General features: G+C 32.9%; 1 protein-coding gene across 1 annotated transcript; it reads left to right on the forward strand.

Annotated features, from left to right (window-relative positions):
* Positions 1 to 990: 990 nt before the first annotated feature.
* On the forward strand, positions 991 to 19,225 carry LOC140440558 (odorant receptor 83a-like). The gene is made up of 7 exons (XM_072530935.1): positions 991 to 1,204; positions 1,821 to 1,992; positions 3,661 to 4,036; positions 5,429 to 5,531; positions 8,884 to 8,991; positions 12,805 to 12,963; positions 19,098 to 19,225. Exons 1-7 carry the CDS (start codon positions 1,031 to 1,033, stop codon positions 19,146 to 19,148), a joined length of 1,143 nt encoding a protein of 380 aa, XP_072387036.1. The 5' UTR covers positions 991 to 1,030; the 3' UTR covers positions 19,149 to 19,225.
* The last annotated feature ends 521 nt before the right edge of the window (positions 19,226 to 19,746 follow it).

Raw genomic sequence — 19,746 nt, forward strand, 5'->3', positions numbered from 1 at the left:
CCGGAAAAAATTTAAAGAAAAAACACAAAAACAGAAAAATGTAACTATGTGCGTATTAGATAGTGATTCTGATGAGCAAGTTGAAAATGAGATGGAATTACAAGATTCCAGCGGAGTAGAGGATTTTATTGGTGAAGATTCCGAACCAATTAGTTTCGAAGATCTTGATCGCTGTCCCAATAATGGGAATTATGTGCTTGTTTAATTTAATTTTGAGCAAAAGACATACTATGTAGGCAAAGTCTCAAATAAAAAAAAATGATTTTGAAATATGGTTTTTAAGAAAAAGCGCTAAATGTGAAAACAGGTTCTTTTTTCCAGTTATCCCAGATGTCTCACATGTATAAAAAAGAGACCTTAAAATTAATTTGCCGCCCCCTGTAATGCAAGGGTTAACTAAGTGCCAAAGTTCGCTTTTAAAATTTGAATTAAACTTTGACAGTCTTAACGTAAAATATTGCTAATTGTTGCGTTTCAGTGTTCCTACATTGAAAGCAACAGCGAGACATTTAGTAATTTTAAGTTTTAATATTTTTGAGGTGTTAACTTTAGCTTTTAGTAAAAAACGAAATGATTTTTCAGTTCTTGTTTATATATCAAATATAGAGGTACAATATAAGTTTAAAGTAGCATTTACTAAAAAAGTTATTGAATGTTTTGCGTCTCAGTGTTCCTACCACTTCCCTACTACCGAAATGTTAAATGGAAGATTCATAAGAGGCACCACCTTATGGGTATTCCCTGGAATAATTGACTGACGTATTACATTTCCCATTTTTGTTAATTTTGTACGCCATTGCTAAAAGCACAAACCTTGTAAGATTTCAATTAAAAAAAAAACCAAACAGTTGGTAATTTGTATCGATGTAAAATACGCGATAAAACTTTTATTATCTAAAACAACTAAAAAAGTCTATTAAATTATTTAATTTAATTTTCTTGTTGTTTTTTCATTTTAGCTTTATCAACAATGGTTATGAAAACCACTGACTATTGCAAACTGTTTATTTGGGGTATTAAGTTATACCTCATGGCTGTGCTTATATGGCCTTCACTAAGTTTTGCTGTAAAGACAATATCTGTAATTATACAGGTTTCGATTTCAATTTTTGTGTCCGTTGGACTTATTTTCTATTTGTATGATCACATTAATGATTTTGATAAGGCAACTAATGTTATGTGTATAATTATGTTGCTTTTTATGGTAAGTAGTTACTTTTTTATTACCGAAAATATCTCTGCTTTATAATTATATTGTTTTACACGAGTAAGAAAGTTTGTAGCCCTAACTAAAAAATTATACTTTTTACATATAAGTTAAAAACGAACATTGCATACAAATTAATAGCTTTCCTATGATTGAGCAGAGTGCTGTTATAATATTAAATTTATATTTACGTAAAAAAATATATTTCAGCAATATTCAGATTCACTTGAAATAAATAATACGTTGTTGAACTTTGCGTTGAATGAATATACTAATAAAACTATAATTTACACAGGTGGCTCCTAATTGAACGATGGGAAGGTAGGGTCTGCAGTGTACATTCCTTCTAACAATAAATCATTTAAAATAAATATGCTCCTCTTGGGCTGCATAACTTGCCTTCCATCTTATACACATATTTTATTATATTTCTTTTCCTTGTTGCGAGCTCTGTCGATACCTTCTACCTTTACTTTATATATATATATATATATATATATATATATATATATATATATATATATATATATATATATATATATATATATAAATCGTCCAATATTACTCTTTTTCAGACTGATACTTAAATATCCACGTAACAGAATTTTTTTAGGTCATCTATAAACTTATTGTTCTGTGGTACAGATCCGATGAACTTAAGACTGTATTCAATATAATGTTAACAGACTTTTGGCCATACGATTTAATTAATTTAGAAAGCAAAAAAAGAGTTAAGGAGATGTACAACTTGATGAATGCTATGATATGGTGTTTCTTTTGGCCAGGTAAGTATTTAAAAAATAGTTTCTTATTACTAATTAGTAATTAAAATGATCTAGATCATCATACAAGCACGTGAGGTTGATATTTGTATAATTACAATTATACAAATGTCAACCTCACGTGCTTGTATGATGATCTAGATCATGGTATCTGATGCATTGTGCTAAATAACCATCGAGGTTCTGACGTCCGAGTGTTTGCTGGGATAAGCAGTATGCAAATTAGGACGGATAAGCTGATAAGTGGAAGGGCACGAAGGGCACTGAGATTAAGAAATTGGTCTCGACGGCGGAAAAACCAAGAAATTGGTCAGAGACACCAGAATGCAACGACAAGAAACAATAGCAGTACCTATTTTATCTGCTACTCTAATAGAAATCACACTTTTCGACATTGTAGGGTTCTCCTGCATTTCCGTTTTAAATACATTTATAATCATTTCCTTCGTTTTGATGTCAAAATGTCCCTTTACTGGTCTTTTTTTAGGTGGAGTGAGGGTTAAATCAATATCAAGGAGTTCATCGGCTGTATTAGTACTTTAAATTTTTGTTATTCTATTTATCTTCAATAACTAAATGTAATAGTTGATTGAGAGAATGTCAAAGTGGCCTAAAACCAGCATCATCGAAAATGTTGGTAAAGTTATGAAACTGCATTCTGCATACTTTTTCAAGTCCAGAAATATTCGATTCACTCACATTAAAAAAAAAAGTTATATTTTGCCGATGTGTGTTTTCACCCTAGGGGTGAGTTTCACCCATTCTAAGGGGTGAAAAAACATACTTTCAAAATAAGTCAGGAATTGGATAAACTGACTAATTCTAAGCAACCTTTGTTCTATAGAGTTTTTTCACTGAGTTAATACTTTTCGAGTTATTTGCGAGTGAATATGTTCATTTTTCAACAACAAAAAACAAGGTTTTTAGACGGTTTTTGCAAATAACTCAAAAAGTAAGTACATAATTTATTAAAAAAATATTTTCAGCAAAAATATAGCAAAAAAATCGTGTACATATAAAGCCAGAAGCACATTTGTAGCTAATGAAAAGTAGGTTCTTATTCGTCAAATTTCATATCGAATATTTCAAGGTGAAAGAATAAAAAAAAAACAAGCATTTTACTTTCCCCGACAGCCAGTTTTCCCCGAAAAGTGCTTCATTTTGTTGATATTTCTCGTTGAAATATTCGATTTGAAATTTGAATTACTTTTCATTAGCTACAACTCTTCTTTTACTGAGTCTACAAACTTCATATAGGTATAAGTATGTACATTAATTTTTTTTTACTTTTTTATAAGCTATATTTTTGCTAAGAATATGTTTTTCGATAAAATACTTTTTGAGCTATTTGCGGAAAACCATCTAAAAACGTGTTTTTTTTATTGAAAAATGATCATATTCACTTGCAAATAACTCGATAAGTATTGACTTTGTGCAAAAACTGTATAAAATAAAAGTTGCTTAAAATTATTTAGTTTATTCAATTCTGGACTTATTTTGAACGCATGTTTTTTCGAAATGAATATACTTTAACAAGCTAATTTAGCTTATAATTAATGTAACATCTAGCAGTCACTTTGCGGTTATTCTTCTTTCGCATTCTATACGAATTATATAAAAAATAAATGTCTTCCAGTCGTAAAACAACATTAAACTATAAAACTTTTTTAGGTTTTCTTTACTGTTTAATGTACTTAATTCCACCGTTGTTTACTACTAATGGACTCCCATATGTTATTGCATACCCCTTTGATTGGACAGCTACTCCCTGGTATCAAATTATATTCTTCTCACAGGCATTTGTTCATGGAATTACTATAGCATTTATTGGTAGTGGAGCAGACTTTTTGGTTCTGGGTACATTGTTAAATATTAGTAGTCAGTACTGTATTCTTCAAGAGTGCATTGAAATATTTAATACCCCTGAGATGTACTCAACTAACAAACGACTAAGGGAAATTATGAACGATGGTTTAGAAAATAAATATACGGATGAAAGAAGGGAATATTTTGTTAGGTGTGTTAGACATCATCAGCTTATTTTAAGGTAACTTAAAACTAATTTTATCGTATAAACTAAATCTTTTTTTATTTCAATTAACTGCATTAACTTGTACCGTTTTCCTGTATCACTATATGTGCATACTATTTCTTAGACTGTCTTTATTGCCTCTAACTACGCCGCATTCTCAGTTCCCTCTATAATTAATTTCGTCTGTGGTTAGTTTAAGTAAAAAGTTCATAGTACTTCGGCCACGAAATAAATTACGTATTATACTACCAACCACTGGCGTACCTAGGGGGGTTTTGGGGGTGAACCCCCCCCCCAAAGGCCCTATCCGACACTGTTACTAACACATTTTAAAGACTCAAAATTGAGGTAGCATTATAAAAAAAATTTCGGTGACCAACCAAACCCCACCCCCCCCCCCAGAGGCAAATTCTTGGTGCGCTACTGCTACCGACAAATTGTAACCTTGGAAGGTCACCAATGGATGCACTGCGTACGACAGCCAGATGGTTGGTGGAGAGCCAATCGTGGGTTCAAAACTAGCTTTTGGAACCGGCAATGGGTCCAACTGACGAAATAAATAAAGATATGACAGGATAAGATATATCAGAAAAGATAGATGGGTAAAATTACAGAAATAAACAAAAAGATAGATGGGTAAAATTACCAAAGATAAGATAAGATAGAAAAAGGGCGCCACTTAACTTTTTGGGGTTCAAGGGGAAAGTTAAGAAACCTTAGAAACAAAAAGAGATAAAGAAAGATATTTAGGTCCTGAGACCAAATCCAAGGAAAGATATCAACAGTTAATTATTAAATAAGTCTTGTCAACACACTACATAAACAAATAATAAATATATTAGGGGGACTCCGTCCACCTACTTACATACAAAACTTATTCAGCCTGATCTTTCTCGTGGTCGAAGGTCTAATAATGGGCATAAAGCCGGCATCTTTATGCCCATTATATTATTAAAAATCTGGGGAATTCCATCCTAATTATCTTGCAACGAATAGTACCTTCGGATATGAATTCCAGGTTTTCTAGTAAAGTCATTAAACGCTAAGATTAGTATTGAAATATCCAAAGAGATAAGATCTTCTTATTTACAAAATTATTAATGGTTAAATTCTTATTTTTAATAATATAATGTAATAACCAACATTAGACGTAAAAGTTTTAATTATTTTTTGCTAAATATATTAGTATTAAAACATTATTATTATTGATAAACATTTTGGAAAGGAAAATAAATGTAAAACGCATTAATTTTAATGAATAAACACCTCAGGAACGCCTGGATCTCAGTTAAAAGTTATAAAAAGATTTATATGATCTCATTTAGTGGCACCCTTCCTGAAATCTTTTGCATACATATTTTTTAGATATAACGCCCAGAACTTCTAATTTATGTTTGTATTTTTTAGATTTACAAAACAAGTCAATAATGCATTGAATCCACTAGAATTGTTTCAGTTAGCTGTAAGTATTTTTGCTTTATGTCTTGGCGCCCTTCGGATTGCTAATTTGGTTAGTATTTTATTGTAAATAAGTAATATCTTTCGCCGTTCATTTCTAAAACAATTCAATCAGAACAATCAATAATTACCACTATTTGAATATAAATGATTACTAAAGACATTTAAATACGAATTAGGCAAAATAAAACTCATAATGGATCAAGGAGTATTTATAATTCTAGTCAAAGAAAAACAAATAGAAAAAGTTAATGTATACATTCACTGGTTACAAAATTTATTAAAATTGACTATAGTCAACCAGTCAGTAAAAATATAAAAACTATAAAAATTAACAACAATTTCTTCAGGCTCAATAATTGTATATATTTATCACTAAGATGTCACCCTCACCGAGAACATGTATGGTAGTTTCTGAGTTCATTTCACACTTTACGCCATAATTCAGTTACACTTTCTATATTGTAGAGATTTTTAATAAAAATCAGAAAAGTGAATGTGTAGACCAGAGTTGACCCGACAATAAATTTGGAGTTCCCCAGTGGCACACCAGTTTTTATGGAAATCTGAAGACACAAAGACAAAATGTTAGTTTTTCTTTTTTGTTGATTTAGCAAGAAAAAGTTTTCTTGCTAAAGATTATATTTTTAGATACACTCTATAACTACGCTTTGGCTTGAGTCGATAAGTATGTAATTCAACTTTTGTTACTGTTAATACATTTATTATGTTTGAATAGTTGCTTTTTTCGTTCTTCTTCTTCTCATGACGCTATCTCCTTTCGAAGGTTAGCGATTCAAATGGCAATTGTAGTTCTGGAAACAGCTGCGCGAAAGATTTCTGCGAATGAGCGGTCGAACCATCTCCTCAGGTCTTTCAGCTACGAGTTCTGGCGTCTTCCTACTGATCTTTTACCCTGTACTTTTCCTTCCAGTATAACTTGAAGTAATTTATACCTTTCGCCTCTCAACACATGACCCAAGTTTTGCATTTTCCTCTCTTTAATTATTCTTAGTAATTCTTTTTGTTTACACATGCGACGAAGTATATGCTTTTTTTGTCCGGTAAAACTTTAATTTGTTTATTCCTAATTATTTTACGACCAAAGTCATCTTTCACAGAGTTTATTACGTTTACAAACTCACTAATATCTAGTAAATTACTGTTATAGCTGTCTGTACTGTGTTCTGTTTCCAAGTGGTTAAAATAGGTTATGAAGATTAGTTTTCTGAACAAAATCAGATGTTTTTGACATGAGTTTCTTATTGATTTTTTGGACGTCATTTTTTCTTCAGGGTTTGCTCTAACTACCTTAAATTTATGATTATTTAGAACTTTATATTAACGAAAAGTATAAATCTGTTGACATTCATTTATACGTTTTTCTGCATCGACGGGGATATGATCCACTGTTTAATATCTTAGAAAAATAATAGTATATAGTATATACAATTAACGGCATAAAATCTAAATAGCAATTCTTCTTCTTCTTTCTTCTTCTAATGGCTCTACAACCGTTTGTGAGTCTTGGCCTGCTTAACAATGTTCTTCCATTCTTTCGGATACTTTCCTTCGCCACTGCCTGATGTTCATGGTTTTAAGGTCCCTCTCTACGTCGTCTATCCATCTTTTACGGGGCCTTCCTCTTGTTCTGTTTCCTTGGGGCTTCTATCTCTGGACTACTTGCTGCATTGGGTTGGTCCAAATATCTTCCTTAGTATTTTGCGCTCAAATATTCTCAGTTGATTTTCATCAGTGGTTGAGAGGGTCCACGTTTCACATCCATATGTGACCACTGGTCTAATTACTGTTTTGTAGATTCTCAGCTTAGACTCACGATTCAGTAACTTACTTTTCATTAAGTCTCTGTATGCATAAAAGCACTTATTACCGCTAAGAATCCGTGCTTGTATTTCTTGACTGATGTTGTTGTTGTCATTTATTATTGAGCCTAGGTAGGGAAAAGTGGAGGCATATTTGTAGGTATGGTTGTCTACCTTCAGATTCTCATGTTCATTCGATTTTGTGCACTCCATATATTTTGTTTTGCTTTCATTTATATATAGACCAAACGTAGCAGCTTCTCGTTTCAGTTCTATAACTTTTTCGCTCAATACCCTTTTGTTGCGGCTTATTATGGCAACATCATCCGCATATGCGCATATTTGCATAGATCTTGTATTAATACAGCCGTTTACATTTAGTTTTCTAACAACAGCTTCTAAAGTTAGATTAAAAAGTGTTGTTGATAAGGCATCCCCTTGTCTAACTCCATTTTCAATATCAAAGGCCTGCGTCATATCTCCATCTATTCTCACCATAGCTTTGGAACCTTCCAAAGCTCACCATTGCTTACTTGGGCCTCAAGTTTCCGCTCTGAGCCCCAGCTCAGTTTGGCGACTTGGTGCTCAAAGAGTTTGGCCCTACGTGCCCGAGTTTTGGGGTTTTTGTTAATTTTTTTGGTGGCTTGCGCCGGTTTTTGTTAGTATTTTTTTAGCCGGTTTTTTGTGTTTTTTGTATTTTTTTTGAAGGTGGCCCTGAAACAAAAAATAAGAATTAGTGTAAAGTCCATATTATAACATTAAAAAATATATAAATATAAGACAATATAACAATATAGATTTTATCTTCTTTAAGGCAACTGGGCCCACTTTGTGTTTGGCGATAGTCCTTGAGTGTTTTTTAAGCTACGAACTGTCTTCTATGTGCGTTGTTGTTATTTTGAAGTATTTTCTCTCTAGTGTTTTGTTTTCTCTCTGGTGTTATTGTTTTGGTCTTTTGTGCTTTTATCTGTGGAAAGCGTCATACCTCATTATCTCTCTTAGTATGTGACTGGGGTGGTTCTCTATTTCTGCGAACTTTATCCTGGTTTTTTCTCTTATCGTGTCAGTCACTTTGATTTGTTGTAGTTCTCTAAAGAGGAATCTTTCTGCAACGTATCTTGGTACGTTGACTGCTTCTCTTAGGCTGTTGTTGTGTGCCGCTTGTATTTTCTTTTTTGACGTGTTGCATATGTGCCCCCAACTCTCTTTCTCTTGCAGCAAATACTCTTTTATACGGTCAAAGGCTTTCCATCTCCTCTAGCACACATCGATGGAGGAGGACCTTGTGGTGGGGATGCGTGTGTACGTAGCGCTGACGGTACCGAGGCGATGCATATCGTTACAACAGATTCTTGGTAAATTGATTTTTTCCGTTTCCCCCCTACGAAGAGGGATGGTTTTAGCTATCCCGCCCGCGTGTTAAATACCTAGTTATCACTGAATTATTTGTATTTTGTGTATGATTAACGTAGTGAAATGCGAAACGTCAATAAAATAGGTAGTATTTATTATAGTTATTATTATTGTTTTTGTTAAGACTGATATATAGTAGACAAATAAATTTACAATATCTAATTTTAGGACTCTCTAGGTAGTATTGCTGAACAAGGAATAAGTTTTGTTTATTTACTTGGATATTCACTGCAGCTATTTATAGATTGTTTTTTTGGAACATATCTTTACCACCAAGTAAGTTGACCATGAATGTAAAAATATCAAACCTAATGTCATCATCGTAAAGTTTAACGTTACAGTAATGTTTCATTATTCTCAAACTTAAATAATACGGTATAGTTTGTCTCTTTCGCGAAATGGCGAAATTGGTAGAACAGTCGTTTAATATAAAATTAGTGCAAGAAGTGGAAAAATATCCCCGCCTATACAACTATACGTTAAATGAATATTCGCGTAAAGATATTACCGAAAAGGCTTGGAATGATATATTATATGGTATTCTTTTCCGTTTTCGTACATAATTACGTAGAACACAAACAGATTGTGTTATCTTAATAATTTTTTCGAGTGAGTCACATTTTTAACGCGATAATAACACTCAATAATATAATATAAAGGTTAAAATTTAAACACCCTATAACAAAGCTACTCATACAGGCAAGAAGTGACTCGTTTCTATTAATTTTCAGTAGCGTAGTGTGCGAGTCACAGTTAGTAAACAGTTGGTAATTCTAGTTACCAACTAAGTTTAGTTTCCTTTTAGTAGCTTCATGTGCGGATGGCCTTAGGCTTGTTGTTGCTAAGTGTTGATAATATTTTTCTTACAATTACATTTTTATGTCATTATCAGCATCGGTATAACCCGTGCATAGTTGACACTGATCCTTTTTTGGTGTAAAGAATGCTATATTGAATTCTGAGTTGAAAAATTTGCGATATTGCCGTTCACTTGCAATCTGTACTGTATTGGTCCCAATATGCTCTTTGTACATTCTGTACATTTTACAAATATTTAGACCATCTTCCAAATACATTTTCTTTGGATGTTTTCTATTATAATTGGCAGGAACTAATGGAAACAATTTATTATGAGTTCTCACACTTTTCTTAATATCTCCTGCAATTTTATTGGGTCTTACAGTATGGCGTCCCCGCATATCCTTTTCTCAATTTTTTTCAAGACAGTTGTAACCCAGGTTTCCTATATACCCTTCTTCTTCTTCTAATGGCGCTACAACCCTTTGTGAGTCTTTGCCTGCTTAACAATGTTCTTCCATTCTGCCCTGTCGGATACTTTTCTTCGCCACTACCTGATGTTCATGGTTTTAAGATACCTCTCTACGTCGTCTATCCATCTTTTACGGGGCCTTCCTCTTGTTCTGTTTCCGTGGGGCTTCCATCTCTGGACTACTTTTACAGCTCGATTATCTTTCCTATATACCCAGTGTGTTTAAAACATCGTTTTACAAATTTTTATTCTTTTATTATCAAGCAGAAAATTATATTCTGGGGAAAAATTGTGCCTTACTCAGTTTTCTTTATTACCTGTTTCTTTTCTCTTTGATGAACGCATTTTGTGATGAAATCCCATTGCCTGGTATGATCTGCTAGTCCCCAATAATTTTACAATATTTTTTGCCTCTTATTTTCCGGAAATTTTTTCCGTTCATCCATTTCTACAATTCTCTTTGCATGGTGCTTTCACGATCCTAGATGGAATTACTTTGCCTACTCAATTTTCATGTTTATTTCCTACATTAAGGTCTTTTTTAGTCTTATTGTCTTTCTACTTCTGTTGATTTCTTACAAGCTTTTTTCCTTTTGTGTTTGTCATTGCCATTTTTGTTTTTAGATTAAGTTTATTGCTACTATGTTGTTTTTTACCTTCTGATTTAGCATTATCATCAGTAGGAACATAATGTGGATCCTCATCAGAACAGTCGGAATTTTCGATATCATGATAGTTGAAAGGACATTGCTTCGCTTCATAATTAATAATTTTATTTAACTCCACAGTTATCACGATAGAATCACTTTCTATCTTTCCTGTTGGTTTCACGGGTATTGGTGAAGACAGCTCTGTAACCATTAGAAACAAGAGTTAAAACTCTATGGCTCCTAAATTATATTTTATGATATTTCTGATAGACATAAGAATTCAGATATAAACAATATCTACTAGGTATTAATAGCTTTTATGATGGCAAAAGGAATTTGACGTGTTACCAAAGTAATAATATTATTGCTTTGTATATATACTTACCAGAGTCAGGTTGTTCACTAATTTTCTTAGATAACTCCAACATAAGTTTAATTCTATTTATATTTTAAACTACAAACACTCTTCACACAAAGCTCAAGCAAATATTTATGTAGATGCATAACCTCAAAAAGTTATTCAGGATAATGCAAATGAGTCAATAGTAACTCAAAGAAGACACAGCACTATCTAGACATTTTGCGAAGAAAACTTTCTTCTTCTTAAAGTTCCATCTCCTATCATAGGTTGGATATCATAACGGCTATGGTCACTTTGTTGGCTGCTGCTCTGAAAAGTTGTAGTGAACTACAGTTAAACCATTCTCTAAGGTTCCTCAGCCAGGAGATGCGTCTTCTTCCTATGCTTCTTCTTCCTTGGATCCTTCCTTGCATAATAATTCTCATCAGCTCATATTTTTCTCCTCTGGTTATGTGACCCAAATACTCTAGTTTTCTTCTTTTTATGCTGTTCATAATTTCTAACTCCTTATTTAGACGTCGTAGTACCTCAGCATTGGTAATCCTTTCAACCCACTGAATTTTTTAATATTCTTCTGTAACACTACATTTCGAACGCTTCTATTTTTCTTATATGTTGTTTCTTCAATGTCCAAGCTTCCATTCCATATAGTAAGATAGAAAATATGTAACATCTTAGAGCCCTCAATCTGAGATGCAACTGAAGGTCTCTGTTGGTAAGCATTGTCTTTATTTTCACAAATGCTTGCCTTTCAGTTTCAATTCGGACTTTGATTTCTCTGCTTTGGTAATTTTTGTCATCAACCCAGGTTCCCAGATATTTGTATGTCTCTACTTTTTATATTTGGGTTTGCTCTATTATTAATCTTTCATTTCCATGTTGCGTTTTTGAGACAATCATAAATTTAGTTTTTCTCTTATTTGTTTTTAGTCCGTATCTAATGCAATAATCGTTAATTCTATTTACCAATTCTTGTAGCGACTCCAGGGTGTCTGCCATTATAACGGTGTCATCAGCAAATCTTATGTAGTAACTGAATATAGGACAAATATTGTTTAAAAAATATGATGATTATGCAATGAAGATTACGGTAACTCAACTTAATGCAGTTATCGTTGAAAATGTGGTAGGTTATTTGAGATACTATAAAACTGAATTGTGTATTTTAAGTGCCTATACAGCCGCTAGTGTTACCACAATATTCCATACTTATTACAGCTACGTATAGAATAATTCAGAAGAAGGTAGTAACTCCAATTATACAAAAATTTAGTTACTACAGTTTTCATTGCATGAGTCGAAAAAATAGTTTTCTCTTTTTGATAAACTTTTTCCACTTCCGAGTTATGGTAGTAACCACCCCAGAGGAAAAGTATATATTGACATTAAGTATATTTTAATCTTTGATGTATTTTCTACTTACTTTCAAACTTGTGCAGAGAATTAAGGAATAACTATTAACGCTGATTGATAATGATGATGATGATGATGATGATGATGATTGATGAATTGATGATTTCCAATCTCCGATAGGAGTGGCACCAAAAGAAGAAGATTAACGCTGAAACTTATTCTACATTAACAATGCTACTTAGTTTGAAAATATTGACGTGTTGCTTAAATCTCAACGGCGGTAGGTACCTAAATGGGTAGACGGTGGGGTACGAAACTAAGGTGGTAGAGAAAAAAAAAAGATGGCACAACAAATTCCAAAGTACATGCCTTTTAATAAAAATATATTAAAACCATAACATCTTAGGTGAGCAATTTTAATTTGTAGTTTTTTTTTAATAGAAACATATTTTTAGGCTAGTCTTTTGCCAGATGCTATATTTCATAGCAATTGGAGAACGTTGGAGGACGAAGAATTAAAAAAAGATTTTGCATTTCTGTTACAAAATTCACAAAGAATACCACAGTTTAACGCTTATAATCTCTATGACATGCATATGGTGTCTTATGTTAAGGTGAGTAGTCCAGGTAGATATAGGGTGGCGACAGAAAACTTTCCATCAAAGTTTTGCTCTTGTTCAGTCAAAAAGCAATGTTTAGTTTTTAAATCTGTGGTGGTCTTTGAAATTTCGACATCTTCTCTCCGTGACCGTCTTGTAGTGGGCAAAGTACATGTTTCTATCTTTTTTGGCCATCTATTCTCAGGCATTCTCTGCAGGTGTCCATACCAGTTTCTTCTTTTGGCTTCGATAGTATCTATTATGTCTAGGTCAATTTACATTTCTCTCCTAATATCTACGTTCCTCATTCTATCAAGTCTAATGTGCCGGCAATCATCATCATCATTGGTGCTACAGCTCTATAAAAGAGCCTCGACGTTCCCAAGTCTATTACGCCAGTCAGTTTTATCCATTGCCAACTGTTGCCAGTTTGCTGCGCCTATTTGTATACCATCCTCATCTACACCATCCCTCCATCTGAGTTTTGGCCTACTCCCACTTCTACTTCCCACGGGTTGTGACATAAGGATTCTTCTAGTAGGGTTGTTCTGCTGTGATCTTGCCAGATATCCTGCCCATCTTAGTCTTCCTATTTTTATAAAGAATACTACGTCTTTACCACCAAATATATGTTTATATCTGTTATATATCTCGTAGTTGTACCTCCTTCTCCAAACACCATTTTAACAGATGCCGCCAAATATTCTTCTCTGGATCCTTTGTTCAAATATAAGCAGGAGATTTTCATCTGTCTTGGAAATGGTCCATAACTTCCACCCATATGTCAACACTGGTTGTATAAGGGCTTTGTATAAGGTTACTTTTGTTTTTTTGGCTTAAGTTTCTGCTTCTCATATGTCTACTCAGTCCAAAATAGCATTTGTTTGCTAGGATTATTCTTCGCTTGATTTCTTTCGTCATGACGTTCTCCTTGGTGATCAGGGAGCCTAAGTACCTATGTGAATTTGTCCACCATTTCAAAGGTAGAGTTATCAACCGTGAATTGGTGGCCGATGTTTCTGGCTCTATTGTTGGGTATTAATGCCATTATCTTAGATAATTTGCCGGCAATATCGTCACCAATAGTCCATTTCCAATGCCTTAATTTCTTATTTGTTTTTTTGATTGATTTCCCAAAGTTCGACGCCGTGCAGCCCAATATTTTCTATTATTGTTTTATAAATTCTTTTTTTATTTCCTTTTCTTATTTTATTATTCCACAATAGTCCGTCTAGGTGTCTAATGGCTGACCTTTTTTAGCTAATCCTAGAATGTATTTCTTCGTTATTCCCTGCTTTTGATGTTATTTGGACTCCCAAGTATTTAGATCGACTTTTCATAAAACTACTTCATAAAAAATCTCAAAAGAATACTTATCATAAATTACGTAAATTGTTTACCTACTTAAATTATAACAATTAGAAATTAGAGTACATGTATTGTATAAACAGAGGTGTGCCTTGTTTAATATTACTTTTGTTACAAATCTAGCCTTGTGTACTGAGCACTTTTAAATAAACATTATTTGATCTAATATCCAATCTTATATAATCGTAAACATACAGATCTGTTGAAACATACTTACTTACTTACTTACTTAGTCCTAAGCCTTTCTACCGTTAGGTGTAAGGTTGGTGGGGTTAAGTTTTGCACTGTTGTCTCCATGCTATCCGGTCTTGTGTTAGATTTCGTGCACTTTCCCATGTCAATCCTTTCTTCTCAACTTCATCTCTGATTTCGTCTACCCACCTAACTCTTGGTCTTCCTCGTTTGTTTTCCCTTGCATTCTCGTTTTAAACACTCGTTTTGTTAATCTTTCATTCGACATTCTACACACGTGCCCGAACCATCTTAGTTGCTCCTCTACTATTTTTTCGTTTATTGGTTCTAGTTTTAGGTTTTGTCTGATTGTTTCGTTTCGTATTTTGTCTGTCCTCTTTCTGTTTGCTATTTTCCTCAGGAACCTTATTTCCATAGCATTGACTCGAGATTTTTGTCTCCCAGTCAATGTCCATGACTCGCTATTATAGATGATTGTAGGTCTAACTACTGATTTAACGACTGCCGTTTTTACCTTCTCCGGTATTTCTTTTTTCCCCAAAAATGTTGTTTTCATAGTGTTAAATAAGCTTCCTGTTCGTCCCATTCTCTCATTTATTTCCATGTCTTGTTTACCGTTTGATTCAATTATTGCTCCTAGGTATTTAAAATGTTTCACTTGTTCTAGTTGTTTTCCGTTTAATTGTATTGCGTGTGTCTTTCTCTTATTTGAAATTATCATTGTTTTTGTTTTCTCTGTATTTATTTTCATATTTATGTTTGACAGGTAGGTCTTCTCTGTTTTCTGCTATCAAAACCATGTCGTCTGCAAATAGAAGCTCTGATAGTTGAGTTTGTTTCATTTGCCAGTATCCTTATGTTAGTTTTCTCATTCTTCTCTTGGCTTTCTTTATTGCTTCATCCAGTACCACTGAGAACAGCAGTGGGCTCAACACGCATCCCTGTTTGACGCCTTGACTTGTAGTAAATTCTTCGGATTCCTCGTTGTTGGTTCTCACCGTATTTGTATTATTATTGTACATATCCTTTATTACATCAATTGTTATCCTGTCAACTCCTCTTTCCTTTAATGTCCTCCATACGTCCATTCTTTGTATTCTGTCAAACGCCTTTTCCAGATCAATAAAGCATATATGTATTTCTCTATTTTTATTGATTACTTTCTCACTTATTTGTCTTATTGTGAATATGTGGTCTTGCGTGCTTCTGTCCTTCCTGAATCCACATTGTGTATCTTCCATAGTTGTTGGTTCTATTTGGGTTTTTATTCTTGTTTCTATTATTCTTGCGAATACCTTCCCAGGAATACTTGATATAGTAATACCTCGGTAATTATTACAGTTTCTTTTGTCGCCCTTTTTGTGTATTGGTAGTATAATGTCTTTCTTCCAGTCCTGTGGTATTTCTGCTCTCTTTATGATATCATTCATTAGTTCTTTCATGCTGTCCACTCCCTCTATTCCTATAAATTTTATCATTTCCGGGGTGATATCATCCTTGCCTGGTGCTTTGCCTAATTTAACTCTTTCAATTGCCTTTTCTAGTTCCTCTGTTGTTATGGGTTCTACTTTTTGTTCTTCATTAATTTCTTGTATCTCTACTATGTTGTCTACGTCTGTATGAGTTAGCTCTTTGAAATGTTCTCTCCATCTTTCCATTATTTGGTTTTCTTCTGTTATTGCCTTTTCATTCTTGTCTTTTATATTCGGCATCATGTGTTCTTTCTTTTGTTCGAGCTGTTTTAATGCGCCATAGAAGAGTTTTTGGTTTTCTCTATAATTATTTGTCATTTTTTGTCCAAACTTTTCCCATGACCTTTCTTTTTCTGCTTTCACAGCTATTTTAACCTCTTTTCTTTTTTCAGTTCTCCTCATGCTATTATTTGCTATTTTTGTCTTCCCGCAAGTTTCCTTAGCAGCTATGATTAAGCTGGTCTTGAGATTTTCCCACTTTTCTTCTATACTTGCAGTTTTTGCCCTACCTTTCAAAATATTGTCTAATTTTTCTTGGAATATCTTCTTATATCTTTCTTCTTTTAATTTGTAGCTTTTTACTTTTATATTTACTACCTTTCTCCTCTTTTCTTCATTTTCTTTTGTTGTTCTTATTCTCATTATTACTAGATGATGATCACTGCCAATCTCTGAGCCTCTTTTGACTTTCGTGTCTTGTACTCTTTTCCATTTGTTGCTACTTACCAAAAAGTAATCTATGATTGATTTTTCATTTCTACTTTCTTGTACTCTCGTGTATTTGTGTACTTTTTTATGTTTAAATTTTGTATTTGTTATAACAAGTTTATTCTCCATACATATTTCTATTATTCTTTTACCATTTTTGTTTAGTATTTCTTCTTCTTCTTTTCTCATGCATTCCTTAATTCCATTGTTATTATTTCCGACTCTACCGTTTAGATCTCCCATTACAATTATATTTTCTTCCCCATTGTCAATTTGCATTTGGAGCTCCTCGAAAAATTTATCCTTCTCTTCCTTTTTTGCATCTTCATTTACTCCGTAGGCTGTTATTATTGTCCATATTTCCTCGTCCATCAGTTTCATTTTCAGCGATAATATTCTCTGGTTAACATATGTTTCTTCTAGAACGTATTGTATTCTATTCGTACAATTATTATCCCTACGCCTTCTTTTGCTCTCTCCTTTGCATCAGCTCCTACCCAAATTAACCAATATCCTTTGTGTATTTTCTTAAAACCTCTTCCTTTCATTTTCGTTTCCGTTATTCCTAATATTTCTATTTTTTGTCTGATCATTTCTTCTACAAGTTCTACCACTTTTCCATTGATGCTTCTTACGTTCCATGTTCCCATTTTTATCTCTCCTTTTTTCTGCGGTATATCTTTCATCTTCTTTCTATTTTCATCCTTGTTTACCTTTGCATCGTGCTTTTTCCTATCGTTATTCCTATTCGTCGCCCTGGTCGTCATTGTCAGATCCTTTCCGTTGCTTTGGTCGTTATCAATGTTCCTCGTGTGGGTGTAGTTTTCTAGTTTTTTGGATGTTTTTCCAGTTCTTTCTTTATTTTGTTCCATCTCTATTTTTCTTGGTTTACTAACACCTTGTTGTAACCAATTTTGACGTCTTTGCCTTTCTCTTTTTCGTTTTTTGCAAAATTTCTTAGGTGTTTCTGCTTTTCTTTCTCTTCTCTAGTCAAGTCATCATTGATGAATACTTTCTCTCCTACTTTTTAGTTTATATTTTTTTGCCATAATCTCGTGTTTTTCCTCTTCATTTCTTAGTTTTATTACGCATGTCTTCCCGCCTATTTTTTTTACTGTTGTAGGTGTAATATCAATTTGAAGATGTTTATTAAAAAGTCCTTTTATTCTTTCTTTTAGGCTGCTTGGTTCATTTGTATCCATTTTTAGACCATTTATTACAATGTTGTTTTTTCTTCTATTTTTTTTCGATTATTTTGACTGCTTTTTTCATTTCTTGTAACTCTCTCCTTATTTCTGAATTCTCTTTTCTTATATCCTGATTTTCTTTTTTTAATTGTTCGTTTTCTACTGTCAGTTTTAGTAGAGCTTCGTTTGTTTTGTTTTGTTGGTCTTTAATTTCTCTTATTTCAGTTTTTATTTCTTTCTGTTCTTGCTTCATATCTTTTTGAGTTGTGGTCATTTCTTTCATCATTATTAATAACTGGTCTAATTTCTCAGATTCAGTTGTTTGGCGTTTTGTAGGAGTTCTTGGTGTTTATTTGCTGTTTACAAAAAAATCTGTATTTTCTCCTTTTCTTTTTCTTCCTTTATCTGTAGAGTATTCGTCGCTGTCCATTCTTACAATATTTTCCTTGGACTTTTCTTGTTATTTCGCTGTTTATCTCCTTCCCTGTCCTACACCGCGAAAAGAGTCGTCGACCAGTCAACCCGTCGAATCTCCGACCCTTATCGGTGTTTATATGTGGGTCACTTCTACCGAGTTACTTTTCGTTGTAAGTCCCGTTTTCCGAGTTTTCTTACAGCCGAAAATTAAAACGATATTTATTCACCAACGCCACTTTGCCGTCGATTTTAGTGTGTGGACACCTTTGTTGTAGCGAATCGTAATTACTGTTTGGCACAAAAAAGTTACAATATAAAAAGTTAATATGTTAAAGTTGATAATACTAAAACTTTTACTTTAACTTTTAACAATAATTAAAGAATTTTAAACTTTTCTCTTAATTATATGAATTGAATTATATTTCTGAACCGCCTTTGTCTCCAACTCTTCTTTGCATCTATAGGTATAGCGTCTGCCAGATTTTTAATTTAAATATAAAGTGTACATACCCAAATTCACAATTTTTCCGAGAGATCACTTTTAAACCTACTTGCTTGTAACAGGTGACCACACACCAAAAAAAATGTGTTGAAACATAAAATAATAATAAAAGTAGAGTAGAATAGACTTTAGTCATTCATTTGGATTTATTGACATTTTGTTTCTTAAATCCAGTTTTCTTTAGCTTTTCTGAATTTATTCAAAATAATTTTTAACAATGTGCAGTCTATAAAAATTCTAAAATCTATTACTGAAAATATATTTAGTGCAGTAAGTTTATTAACAAACTAATTTTATTTTTAGGTCCTAAAAGTAGCTTTCTCATTTTATACGATGTTATCAAACCTAAAATAAGAAAAGAAAGACCTAAAACAAATAATCACTTTTGGGTCATTTAGCCGCATTAGCAAGTCTTGTTGATTAAAAAGTATGCAACAGTATTTGTTTTATTTTATAAACAGTAAACTGATTTATTTGAGTATTACCATAAGTAAAAGGAAATCCGATTTTTGTGGATAAAAGTGTATTGCCAAAATAAATTCCCAACAAAATGAAATAATATATTATTTTAACATATTTTATGTTCTGTGTGACACAAGGTGTCCTATGTTTGACTTAAGGATGGCTTCTGGTCAGTCCAACAAAAAATTACACTTAGATAGTAAAAATATATACATAAGTTACATAAAAATATAAGTGTCTCTACCCTTTGGGAATCCAATCAGTTTCGTGTAAGTTGTGTTTGTGAAAAGGTTTTATTGTAAAAAGTAGTCTAAATTATTCCTAGCGTTTCAACCAGTGAAGTTTCTTTAATGTTAAACAACCCAACATTAAAAATGGTCCTTCAAGACGGATATATAAAAAAGCTAGCAATTAATTCTAAAGATAAGAGCAAAGACCTGAAGAAAAAAGAAATTTTCGAATATAAAGCACACTGAACGACAAATTTATC

Source organism: Diabrotica undecimpunctata, chromosome 5, assembly GCF_040954645.1.
Source record: "Diabrotica undecimpunctata isolate CICGRU chromosome 5, icDiaUnde3, whole genome shotgun sequence".
Classification (NCBI taxonomy): Eukaryota; Metazoa; Arthropoda; class Insecta; order Coleoptera; family Chrysomelidae; genus Diabrotica; species Diabrotica undecimpunctata.

Bases quoted from the DNA above. Each gene is read 5' to 3' on its own strand.
- LOC140440558 (XM_072530935.1), top strand. From the start codon at position 1,031: ATGGCTGTGCTTATATGGCCTTCACTAAGTTTTGCTGTAAAGACAATA. The intron at 1,205-1,820 runs GTAAGTAGTTAC...GAATTTTTTTAG, and splicing joins TAATTATGTTGCTTTTTATG to GTCATCTATAAACTTATTGT. The intron at 1,993-3,660 runs GTAAGTATTTAA...AAACTTTTTTAG, and splicing joins ATGGTGTTTCTTTTGGCCAG to GTTTTCTTTACTGTTTAATG.